The 12,772-nt window shown below is 37.8% G+C and overlaps 2 protein-coding genes across 2 annotated transcripts; one reads left to right on the top strand and one right to left on the bottom strand.

The window, feature by feature from the left end:
• The first annotated feature begins 1,808 nt into the window (after window positions 1–1,808).
• On the top strand, window positions 1,809–5,046 carry LOC127953681 (claudin-6-like). The gene is made up of 3 exons (XM_052552948.1): window positions 1,809–1,928; window positions 3,124–3,256; window positions 4,000–5,046. The coding sequence occupies exons 2-3, from the start codon at window positions 3,125–3,127 to the stop codon at window positions 4,501–4,503; spliced, it is 636 nt and encodes a 211-aa protein (XP_052408908.1). The 5' UTR covers window positions 1,809–1,928; window position 3,124; the 3' UTR covers window positions 4,504–5,046.
• Window positions 5,041–12,593, bottom strand: LOC127953653 (coronin-1A). The gene is made up of 11 exons (XM_052552902.1): window positions 12,337–12,593; window positions 10,445–10,648; window positions 8,374–8,496; window positions 8,053–8,182; window positions 7,622–7,803; window positions 6,941–7,060; window positions 6,667–6,771; window positions 6,425–6,570; window positions 6,259–6,316; window positions 5,525–5,737; window positions 5,041–5,425 (listed from the first exon to the last, which is right to left on the bottom strand). The coding sequence occupies exons 2-11, from the start codon at window positions 10,640–10,642 to the stop codon at window positions 5,336–5,338; spliced, it is 1,365 nt and encodes a 454-aa protein (XP_052408862.1). The 5' UTR covers window positions 10,643–10,648; window positions 12,337–12,593; the 3' UTR covers window positions 5,041–5,335.
• Between the last annotated feature and the right edge of the window lie 179 nt (window positions 12,594–12,772).

Genomic DNA, 12,772 nt, shown 5'->3' with positions numbered 1-12,772 from the left:
ATGTACTGCACAAACTAGGGTACAATTTTCAATATAAATTTTCATATAGCCTATGTTTTTTTCTGAATTGTTCTGGGCTGCCTTTTCCAAAAACATAAATCTTATTATAGGACGAGGACGTAGCTCTATTTAAATGCACTGTCAGAAGTGAGTGAATGCTCTCTGTAATTGATTGATTCTGCCTTGCAACATATGCTTGTGTTCAGATGAGCAGGAAAATTATTTGCTAACATAGGTTATTCGTCCAATTTAAGGCATATTGTTATTCGCCCATCCCTTTCCAGAAACCTTCGCCCCTGGCTTAAATGCGTTTGTTTTGATTATTTTTATTCTCAAAACTGATCATGTCTAAAAGGTGTTTTGCCAACCAGATTCATTTAAAATAATTCACTTTTGTCACTTGTCATGTTCTAAGCTGAATAAGTAGGCTCTCTGAGATTTAAAGGTTGAATGTGGTGTGGCTGTAAAATATAGCCTTGAACAAAAAAGTTTATTATTAGGGGTAACACATTTAACACAGAATAGCTTCTGGTTCATTTATGAATATTGTTTTTTGTAATTTTTAAAACAGCACAGTGCACTAAAGGTTATTGTGCAATTTAGAGATGTGTGAGGTGGCCATGAGTACAGACGAAACATTGTATGTTGCCACAACTGCATCTGACATCACAATTAGTAACTGAATAAGAGTAAATTCATTAATACTGAGTATGTAATTAGTAATATACTAAAGAAACAATTAAGGAAATTGTGTTCTAACTTTAGCCAGTCTAGTCTTTACAGAACATATTATAAGGTTCATAAAAGAACCTTAACTATCCTAGGTTCTAATATGAATCTTTTACCACAACAAAGGTTCTTAAAACAACTGCCAAATAACCAGTGGATCATTATAGAACCTTCAAGTTCAACTTTGAACCTTTTTGATTGCTAGAAGTTCATTTTCACACTTAAAGGTTCTTTTTTTAACTCTAAAGGTTCAATCTCTTCTAAGAGTGTAGTTCCACTTTAGCACAATCAAATATACTTCAGTATATCTTTAGTTGGACTTCAGAACTACTTCCAGACAAATAAAGTGCATTATTTAACAGACTTTAAGTATTCCTGTTTACTTTACCAAATCACAATTTCCAGGGGATTTTTATTATGTATGAATATGTATATGTACTTGTAGTATACTTACCATGAAATAAATGTATCTCAAATAAATTTAGTATATTTTTTCACTGGGGAACTCCTATTTATTTTGTCCAATCTCTTATACAGTACATAGTTTTTAAATGAATCATTCCTTGCATCACACAGCTGGTGTTATTATTGTGTCTCCCATGTCCCGATATTTCACAATTTAAATCCCAGCCACTCTTAACTTGTGACAGTATCTACTCATCATATGTGGTTTCGACGGTGACCGGGAAGAGCTTATGAGGAGAACATATGAGGTTGTTTTTGACATGTTATTAAGATTACTGCAGAAGTTTCAGAGGCTTTATGATTCATAGTATCAAGATGTCCGACCTCCAAGAGGGAATATTTCCATTCAGTGTCCTGCTAATGGGATGTATGTGATGATAATATCAGTGTTCACCAATGCATACCATTTATTTTTAACAAAAAATAAAATAAAATATCAAAGACAGACCTTCTCTATCTAAAAACTTTAAGAAGGTGAGATAAAAAGGGGGAAAGAAAGCAACAGAGAGAAAAGGAAGAAGTCCAGACAGTTCCTCTTTACAAAGCTGCCTCTGTATCATTTCTACTCCACCCACTGGATTCCTCTACAAAAGCATCCTCACATCACAACACCTTCATCAGAGGTAACAGTCTGGGAAGGAGGGAGACTAACCTAAAGAAAAAGCTGAAAGACTACATCCAAAAACAGGAGGAAATCTTCATCAAGAATCTTCATCAAGGAGCTACAATAAAAGGTAAAGTTCAAACTGTTTACTCTTTGTGAAAACTTTAAAACAAACAGCGAGGATATATATTTTGTTTTCAGACTTATTTGTTAGGTGTATAACATTGTTTATATTTATCATGTTGCTTTTTCTGTGTAACAAAACATATAAATCATTACATATTACAAAATGTCTTGAAACACGTCGCATTGAAAAGTGTTGGGATTCACTTTGGACTTCTGTTTGTTCGTTAATTGTTAGAATATAACTTACCTGAATCCTGGACAGCATCCAGACAAAAAAATAAATAAATAAATTCCTCACTCATTCATGAGCAGAATTATCATTGTGTAGAAGGAAAGAATACAGTTTTGGAGGAGCCGGACAGCATGTTAATCGCTCAGAGAGCTGCTGAATGATTCACCGTCAACTCAAAAACAGCCACAATTAGTGTTAGTCATTTTGCTGGTGCCCACGCAGCACCTGGTCACCTTCTCCAGCTCCTCATACATCCATTGAGCTTTGTTAGTGCCGAGTAGGAAGACAATGCAGTGCACTATAGTGGACTACAGGGACTTAAGTGCAGTCCACACATTCTAACAGTAGTTTTATGAATCAGCCACGAGCAAACCCTGAGGAGATACAAGAGAAGTTCAGTTGAGATCGACATGAACAAAAAGCCACAGGCATTGGGGGGAGAGTGTACACAGAACGAGCAGTTCACTGAAAGTACTCGCTGTTTATTTGCTACAGTTTGAAGTTAAGAATAGAATGGAATGGAATGGAACACGTGGTACCTGAGACTCCTCTCGAGGTGGCGGTTACATAAAGATTTCTTTAAAAGCAGACTTTAGGACCTGTTGAGACTTGAGGCTTGCTTCATGATGTGGGATTTCTTAGAGATGTTGTTTTGTTCACGTTTCAGCCCTGAGAAAAAAATCCTGTATGCACCTGACTGAAGGGAGGAGCCATTGTGCGCTTAAGAACTAGTTTAGAATATGTCTTACAAAATATACCATGAGGCAAACAGGAAGGATTCAAAACCACTATCTTCTGCTATTCTTCTGCTGTTATCTACTCTACTGCTTTTGCAGAGCGTGTATTTTTTCTTTGATTGCTTTGCTTTCAGGTTAACACTGTTTCCAAGCTGAGAGCATCAATAATATTTTTCTAATCTATTATTATTAGGCCTATTATAATTTAACATCCTTTACTCCTCTTTCAGAATGGGCTCATCTGGTGTACAGATCGCGTGTACGGCGCTGGGAATTTTAGGTCTCATTGCAGCGGTTGTGACCATCGCTGTTCCAAGATGGAAGGTTTCTGCTTTTATTGGCCAGAACATCATCACTGCACAGGTAAACCATTGCTGCCATTTCGAAAAGTTCAATTCAAAGAATAAATGTGTAGGCTTGGGAAGTGCACAAATATAACACTTCATCATAATTTATTCATATTATTAAATAAATAAATAAAGCTGTAAATATTTAAAAACAAATATAGGCCTACCAGTCTTAAGTCGCTGGGGTATATTTATAGCAATAACATTGATTGGGTCAAAATTATCATAATTATTTTCTTTTATGCCAAAAAACATTAGGATATTAAGTAAAGATCATGTTCCATAAATATATTTTGTAAATTTCCTGCTGTAAATATATCAAAACTTAATTTTTTATTACTAATATGCATTGCTAAGTATTCATTTGGGCAACTTCAAATGTGATTTTCTCAATATTTTGATTGTTTTGCCCCGTCAGATTCCAGATTTTCAAATAGTTGTATCTCGACCAAATATTGCCCGATCATAACAAACGATACATCAATGGAAAGCTGATTTACTAATCTTTGAGGTGTATGAATCTCATGACTGGTTTTGTGGTCCAGGGTCAAATATATGAAATACATAGTTATAGCCATTTAATAGTCTACTGTACCTTACAGAAAGATGGTGACTGTAGCATGATTATTACATTGATATTTTGCCATACATATTTAATTTCAATTAATAATTACGGCTGAAAAATAAAATTCTTTAAAGGATGTTGATTAAATTCTATGGATAAGAAGCTATATTTCATATTTTTGCTCTGCCACACAGGTTCAGGAAGAGGGCTTGTGGATGGAATGTGTGACACAGAGTACCGGACAGCAGCAGTGTAAAGCCTACGACTCGCTGCTCATCCTGGGCTCTGACCTCCAGGCGGCCCGTGCCATGACCATCATCAGCTGCATGTTCACTGTCCTGTCCCTGCTCACTCTGTGCGCCGGCGCCGACTTCACCACCTGCATCCAAAACGAAGAAGTCAAGCCCAAAGTGAGACTTGTGTCCGCTATAGGGATGATCATCGCGGCCTTGTTGCTGATCATCCCCGTCAGCTGGGCTGCTCATAATGTCGTGCGCGACTTCAACAATCCACTGGTATCACAGTCTGTTAAGAGAGAGCTGGGTCCATGTATCTTCGTGGGCTGGGGAGGAGGAGTCCTGCTCCTGCTGGCCGGAGGCTTGCTGTGCTGCTTCAGCAGACCCTGCTCCGAAGGATCCAGTGGAACCACCAAATACTACAGCAACAGCGCCCCTGCACCAAGCAAGAATTACGTGTAGCTAATCTAAGGAGTAGTAATCACAGAAATTGAAGTGGTAGTATGTGAAATATGTCTATGTTAGTCTTTGATAGGCAATGAGAATCACATAACCTAGAAGAGGTCCAGACCTGCAAAGATGTAAATATTACTTGTTTACAGCTGCTGTCTTTAAGCTTTTTAATGAGTTTCATGTAGTTTACTGCTGCAATTTCTCAGAGCAGCTAATAAACAATGCACCTAATTATTAAGATTCAGGGATGGGCTGAGCTTGTGTCCAAAAAACTTTCAGGTTATTTTATCTGGGCATGTAATTGTCATTTCAGTAATGTTACTGAATAACTGAATTCATTATTTTTGAGTAATACAGAACAGATATATTTTCAGAACTCTTCAGGATACAGGTATCTACTGTAATCTGTACAGTTGCTACACAGTTGTATGTGTGTGTGTCAGGTCATTATCATTTCTGTTGCCTTTCTGTATGTTCAATAAAACTGTGTGATTTAAGACATTTGTGTGTGTAGAATGAACAGAGAGTTTTTGACACATAAGCGAATCTTTGTTAAAATAACACTGGCATTTATTTCAAATCCTACAAAACATATATTAAAATGGGCTTCAAACAAATCTGGTCTAATTAAAAAATCTTTTTTTTTTTCTTTTTTTTAAATAAGGAAATCCCTGAAGAGTTAAATTTGGTCTTAAATGGACTGTAAAAGGGTATCCCATGAAAAAATTTCACATAATTCTACAAAATGTTCTTCCGAATGTACACCTTTTACTACTTTATTACATGTCTTGTACATGTCCATTTGCATTTTTCTTTTCATTCTGCTGGGGTCTGTCTTCAGCTACTTGCTCTCCAGTTCGCTCACTCTCTTGGTCAACTGCTCCACCATCTCTCTCAGCTCCTTCACCTCATTCTGCAAGGCCTGCACGTCCTGTTCATGAAACGGAAAGAAAGGCAGAATGAGTTTATTTGTGACAGAAAGGTTTATTAAAACACAGTAAACTGGCAGAGGATTCCCGTGTTCTCTTACCGCGCTGTCAGACTGTCGGTTGCTCGAGGAAGACGATGTGGTGGCCATCAAGCTCTTGATGACTTTGAACTCTTTGTTTTTGGTAGCCACAAAACCGTCTTTCAGGGAGATCAGGATTGGTTCCCCATCTTTACCAGCAAACCAATCATCTGCCTCCACTGATGGCTCTGGACCAATCGTGTCGGGGTAAAGGTCTTCTTGAAACAAGTCCGACTAAAGCAAAGAAAAGATAACAGTGGAATAAATAAGCAGCACTTAATAAACAATGTGGCATTAATAAACTAACATAAAAAAGGACAGGCCGTTAAGCAGTAATATTGTTTAATATTGTTCCAGTTTGAAAATAACTATTTTCCAATTTTAATATATTTTAAAGTGTATTTTATTCCTGTGATAGCAAAGCTGAATTTCCAGCATCATGACTCCAGTCTTCAGTGTCACATGATCCTTCAGAAATCAATCTAATAAGCTGATTTGCTGCTCAAAAGAAAATTTCTCAGTATTATCTCTATATCTTTGATACTTTGTGATACTTTTAAGGATTATTTGATGAACAGTTGAAGTGAACAGCATTTGTTTGAAATCATTTGCAACATTATAAATATCTTTACTGTCACTTTTGACCAATTTAATGTTTTATAAAGCTGTCAGTTTCTTTCAAACAAAGAAGCTCTAACTGACCACAAACCTTTGAGCATGACATTTAAGCTGATCGTTGATTTTGAGGAACTTACCTTACGAGGCACAGTCATAACAACAGGTTCACACTTTCTCTCGTGGAGTTTATAGAACCTAAAATAAATATGAAATAATGCAGGATTTAAAACGCTGACCTTTTTGTATGTTTGTGGGAGAAAGCAAGTATACTATAGGCCTGGCTGAATGGCTGGATGTGTTTACCTTGCAATTTCACACTTGTTGACTTCCAGGCCTCTCTTGGGCATGTAGCCCATGCCCTTCTGACTCTCTTTACTGCTGTACATGGAGAGATAGTGAACGTATGGGGCCTCGTCCGTCACCTCAAAGTATCTGATGCTGCTGTCACCCTATCAAAACATATGCACTGCTTAAAACATCCAACTTCATGAACAGACAACACTTCATGACCATAATATCGAAACTTGTCTTTCTTCGCCCCTTACCTTGCCACAAAGGTAGACTATACCAGTGTCAGGGTCGAAGAAAGGTAAGAGCACCCCACTGCTGGTGTCCAGCTCCTGCAGGGTCAAGGGCTCACCAAAGTTTTTCTGCAACCACAAACACACTTTTGTGAGTCACTTTCTAAGTTGTCCTAAAACCTAAAACCAAAAATGCGTTCTTGTCTTAGGGCAGCTTTGATTAACTTTTCTGATCCACTTCAAATGTTGACTACTGTTAAAAAAAAAATAAAGCAGAAGAAGCAGAAGATGTACTCACAGGATCCCACAGCGCCACCTGTCGTTCACTCATGCGGCTGAAACCGGTGGTCAGGATCTTCCCATCAGACACAAACACAGCTCTGACTGGCCTTGAGCCTTCATGCGGCTTGTCCTTCTCCTGAACAAACATGTACACAGAAAGAAGTCATATGAGCAGCGACAAATCACATGACAGTAAACGAGCTGGCAGAAAGGAACGTATGAGAAATGTTCACAATTTTAATCAAATGCTTTCACTGAACTTAAAATGTTAAAATTGACACAAAAATGTGGCCCCGTTTACTGTTTTTAGCGAATTTTCGCAGCAGGTTCAATTTGGTCACGAGAATTCACTGCATTTTTATTTATTTATTTTTTGTCTGGGAATTATTGTTATTGCATCTTCATTTTAAGAAAACATTAAATTAATATCAACTTAAAGGATTATTTACAATAGCTTTAAATTATTCAGTATTATGTGCTCAATCTAGAGTTTTCTGAATACTCACATGATCATTCAAAAAAAAAAAACACACCAAAATGCTTTCCACAAAATGAAAACTTTCTGGATGTGACAACAAAATCAATGCAGCTAACAGTAAACAACGTAACCATATTAATTATTTATACCCCATGCATTTTCTTTTTATAATTTTTCACACTATTTTGACATTTTATTCCAATAAAGGCATACACGTACATCGATGACGGAGCCCTTGCGGGGGTCTATCACTCGTAATTTCTTGTCCTTGCAGGCAGTGAGGATCTGCGAGCCGTTTCTGTTCCAGCAGGCGCTGTAGATCATATCAGTGTGCACTGAGTCAATGCGCACCACTGCCTCTCCACGAGCCACGTTCCACAGGATGATCACGTTATCACAGCCTTCAAGAAGAAAACGAGAAAAAGAGAGGCACAAGGTAAATAAAGTATATGTGAAGACACAGGGGGAGAAAGGAAAACAAAATCATGTCAAATTTATAATAAACCTAAGATGTTTGTGTGAAGAATCAGCAGAGGGCGCCATCATTACATTTCAACTGCCTCTATATTCACAACTGAGTGCATACAGTATATAGATGTAGTCTAGCCTGCATTTTTTGGTTATTGAGTGTGTGTCTAATGTTGGTTTACCTGCACTCATTAGCACATTGTGGGCAGTGGGGTGCCAGCTGAGGATGCCCACACGTTTAGAGTGACCTTCCAGCTTCACAACTGGGTCGTTCAGTGGTGATGTGAGACCTCCATCTGGAATCTCCCAGATCTATTACATAACAACATTGACCTTATGTTATAAGAAGTTGTAGGAGCTAGACTTGAGGCAGTATTATATGTTTCACACCAGTACGGTAGCTGTGCGAATTATCCAAGCATTTTCACTTTTGTATGACTACAGTTCAACTGTTTTGGTGCAGAAATGTAATTTGATCAAACCATTAGGCCAAAGGCACTCACCATGACACTACAGTCTTCAGAGCCACTGGCAATGATGTTGTCATTGTGTGGGCAGAATTCGATGTCCAATACGGGTCCAGTGTGACCACAGACAGTGGGCAGGGACAAGTCAATGCGACCCGTCTAAAACACAAATCAAAGGGAGGAATGAGCTTTAAAGGAAAACACTGGTATGAAGTGGAAAACAAACATACACAAATAAACCCATTAACAAGACCTTCAAATGACTGATTATAGAACATCAACTCAAAACCTCTATTGCTCTGACAAACAGAGCAGAAAGAGCATGAGAGAGCTCAGACAGATGGGGGGGGGCTGTGTCAGCTGATCTCAATTTTACAGCTATGCCTTCAATTATGCCTAATAACCACTAACCCGTTTAGAGAGGACAGCACTGTGCAGGAGTTCCCATCATGCTCACGGAGAGCACTTTCACTCTGCCAGAGTCATATTGTTAAATGTGAGTATTGTGTGCAATCTATAAATTCTTTTTGCAATAAATTAGGGGCTGCAATGAGTTAAGAAATACTACAGTGATATATGACTGGACTAAAGCATTGCTGTTCTTAACTTAAACTAAAACGGTTAAAAACCACTGTTAATCTGAAATACAGCATAATAAAAAACAGAAATATTGCCTTCGCAACTAACTGAAAATAACCAAAATTACTAACAGGGAAATATATATATATATATATATATATATATATATATATATATATATATATATATATATATATATATATATATATATATATTTAAAAAATGAAACTAATAAATTAAAACTAAACACAAATATATAAATGTGTTTTTACTGACTAAAAGTTTTATTAAAATTAAAATACTGAAAACTGCAAATACAAATTTAATAAATAAGATAAGAATAAATCATATAGGATTATATGATTAATATTCAAATAAAACTAATCTTAAGATAATTCAACCATTGTCAGATCAAGTGACTGGTGACTGAATTAAGTTCTTAAGTTCAAACAGCTATTTACACCAAATGAATCTTTTACAAAAGAGTCTTACTTCTGGTTTCAATGGGGTCCAAATGTTTGAGATCTAATTTAATACAGGAATACAAATGCAAATTATATTATAAGCACGACAACTTGAGCTAAAAGTGTACTTTAAAAAAAAATTCATGTCAGTATTTCTATAGTACCATGCACCCCTTTACTGACGTGTAAACTCAACAAATTTGTGCAAAACCAGATGATCATGTTATCAGTTTCAAAACAAACCGTCCTCAAGCCACCCAAACCAAATAAAATGGCTTGACTCAAATGTTCGTGTTCACTGGGAAACAATGGCTGGCATTGAGCAAAGCACAGAGTGTAAGATGCACAGCAGATTGAATATGACAGAACCTCCATTCATTCTCGAAGTATAAGACCCAGGAGTGCAGACAGAGCAACATATAGAAACAGAGGACCAGAGATGATGGACCGAGAAGATACAAATAAAAGGCATATGAAATAACTGTACAACCAAAAAAAAAAAAAAAAAGAGGAAGGCAAGAAAATGTTTCCATCATCTCTCTCTGTAAGAGATGCAAACATCATCTGGTAATTTTTGAAAGGCATTTTGAAAACATAGCATTTTTACTCATAAAGTTTTGTGAAGTAAAAAAGTACAAATTCAAATTTGAAACCAAGCTGATCAGACGAAAAAGGCAGGCACATCGAGTCTAAGTGGCAGCTGTCCTTTTCTCACAGTTCTTGTCACTCACTCAGTCTGCAAGCTGTCACCACATCCTGTGCAGAGTTGACAGCAGCGCACTCCAAATAAGGCAAAAACAAGATGCAAGAGAGCATAAAGAGAAGAGATGCTAAGCCTGGTGACACGTACGTATGAAACTTAACCTTGCACTTCCTTATTTAGACAAACACTGCATGACATGTCTAGAGTTCAAAACACAAAGGCCACTGAAGATCATTTAAAACAGGTAACGGCTTGAAACTATCAAGACCGAAACCTACCTATCCAACTTCATTTGAAGTGTATTCAAGACATTCAATGAATTTGAAGTCTTTCATGAGTCTGACATGCTATCTGGATGCACCTTGCTCAGGGGCAGGACAATGAAAGCTCCTCCACCGCTGGCATCCACAATCATGGCCACAAACTTGGGGTTGACCGAGCAGAAGTTGCTGTCCCAGGTCATCTGGGAGATCCTGATGTCATCATAGCACTGGTCGGCCTTCACCGGCTGGCCGAAGACATGGCGAAACTTACTGGTCCTGACCACCTTCCTAGACATGATGACCTGAGGACAGACATGAGGGGAAACAAAGCACACACATGAGAAACAATAATGTCGTTTCCTCATCATTACGTTTTGTGTGTCTTATAGGCCACATGATTCATTGAATTGAAGTTGTTTTGTTGTTGTTGTTGAGGTTTAGCTATTTGTGATTTGTGGTGAAATTGGCTGACTCCATTCCAGCGATCGAGAGTGATCTTAACTCGTCGTATGCTTGCACTCAAGTTGTGTTCTTTAATTAGTACCTAAATTCTCTTCAATTTGCATGAATTCTTGTAAACGAATAGTTCTAGATAAGTGAAGGTGAAAAAAAAAGAGAATGCATCTGTTCAACGTCTTTTTCAACTTTCTATCTTTAAAACTGCATTAGGCAATGAGCTCAAGAGAAAGAGGAAGGAAAAAGGAAACTAGCATGAAGTGACAGAGAAGGAAATGCTCGGGCTACTTCTTCAAGTCTGATGCCACTTTCTCTGCAGGTTTTAGTAATAAAGCATTTTGCTTCATGCTGCCTTCTCATCTATTTAACTATTTGTTGCCCTTTTTTTTATCCCTTATCATACCTATATCAAATGCACTCTTGTGCATATTCCTAATTAGTTAACAAATGTCACACTCATTTGCAATGCATCATACCATGTATGCTCACAGCACAACCTGAAAAATGAAAGATGCATAACAGCATTAAATAGACTGAGAGAGGAAACTGTCATAACTGGACTAAGACCACAGCGAGTGTGGGAGCGCAGGAGAGCTTCAGAACAGTTACACCACATCCTTCCACACAGGCAGTTATTTCTATCTGCTTCGGAGATCCTACTAAACGTTTTCATCATGAAATAAAACAGTTAATCCAGTTAATGCATCACAATAGTTGTTATAATCAAAGTGGGTGGGAAAGGAGTACAGTAATTAACTGCAGGTTGTTCTAAACCTGTGACTTTAGTCTTGTTTGGAGCACAATCGTGCAGAATGTGAGCGACTGTCAACCTCAGTCAGTCCTTTTCATTTATGTAGCTATTTTTTTTATCCAGTGAATATGAATGTGACAGCGATTCATTCAGACTAACATCTTTTGTGTTCTCCGGAAGAGAGTAAGTCATGCAGGTTTCGAACGAAGTGAAGGTGAGGAAGTTCAATGACAGAATTAACATTTTTGCCAGAGCTAAACTTCAAGTTTTATTATTATTATTAGCCTACTACTATTATGTTGGCATGAAACATCTGTTTACATTGCTTTATCCTTTCTCTGCATTTCTTCCAAGCTCATTTAAGCAAACTCTTACATAGTCTGCACTATTTTTATACAATAATATGCAGGACTCAAGTCATACCAGCTTCATCTTTATCTGGAAATACTGTTTAGTTCTCTTACTAAACTTCCTCAAATATTTAACCGTGCCTTGCTGCAGTTCAGAAAGGCACAGCTTGACACATTGAACAATGTCCAAATATTAACATAAATACAGTACTAAACTGACTACAAACTGAATGTATTACGAACGAGCCGCAGATTAGGTCTGTTTTTCAAACTCCGTTAATCTAAACAACATTTTTAAAGGCAGTATTGAAAAGCCTAGGCGCGCCCAGTGTGCTGTCTAGTTAGTCAGCTTATTAGGTCGCAGATAAAGATGCAAAGTTATGAAGTGTTTCCAATCACAGAAGCACAACACACAAACACAGGGGGACTGTACCTGAGACCTGTGGCTGGGGAGGGACTCCGGCTCCTGAGGCGAGAGGATGAGACGCTGGACGCGGACAGATGGAGAGGAGTGGGTGAATGCCAGCAGTTGCGGCCAGAGCTCACTCTAAATCAAGAAGGAAGTGAGATTTTGAGATGTAGATGCGAATGGGAGGTGTCCTCGCTTTATGTTTCCTTTTAAAGTGATTTACGTTTTGTGAAGCTGCTCCTCAGTTGATCTCAAAACTTCATCGTGTCATAGCAGCACCGTGAACGTGACGTGCGCTCGCTCGCTCGCGCGCATAAAGTTTGCGGTTTCGCAGACATGTTTGTCTGAATATTATCTCCCTGTTGAACTTTTCTGTTTTCACAATCAAATTTCCTACGCTTTCTTTTGTGACAATAGGCCACTAAACACTAAAGCAGTGAAATGCTGCATTAAAGTAACT

The sequence above is a fragment of the Carassius gibelio genome, chromosome B3, assembly GCF_023724105.1.
Source record: "Carassius gibelio isolate Cgi1373 ecotype wild population from Czech Republic chromosome B3, carGib1.2-hapl.c, whole genome shotgun sequence".
Taxonomy (NCBI): Eukaryota; Metazoa; Chordata; class Actinopteri; order Cypriniformes; family Cyprinidae; genus Carassius; species Carassius gibelio.
Note: the sequence above shows the minus strand (reverse complement) of the source record. Positions and strands in the feature narration are given on the sequence as shown.

What these genes read in the sequence shown, in the direction of transcription:
- LOC127953653 (XM_052552902.1), bottom strand. Translation starts at nt 10,642, where the DNA reads ATGTCTAGGAAGGTGGTCAGGACCAGTAAGTTTCGCCATGTCTTCGGC. An exon ending in GCAAGGGCTCCGTCATCGAT is followed by an intron (nt 7,061 to 7,621) that starts GTACGTGTATGC and finishes ATGTTTGTTCAG; the next exon opens with GAGAAGGACAAGCCGCATGA. An exon ending in AACAAGTGTGAAATTGCAAG is followed by an intron (nt 6,317 to 6,424) that starts GTAAACACATCC and finishes TATTTATTTTAG; the next exon opens with GTTCTATAAACTCCACGAGA.
- LOC127953681 (XM_052552948.1), top strand. Translation starts at nt 3,125, where the DNA reads ATGGGCTCATCTGGTGTACAGATCGCGTGTACGGCGCTGGGAATTTTA. An exon ending in AGAACATCATCACTGCACAG is followed by an intron (nt 3,257 to 3,999) that starts GTAAACCATTGC and finishes TCTGCCACACAG; the next exon opens with GTTCAGGAAGAGGGCTTGTG.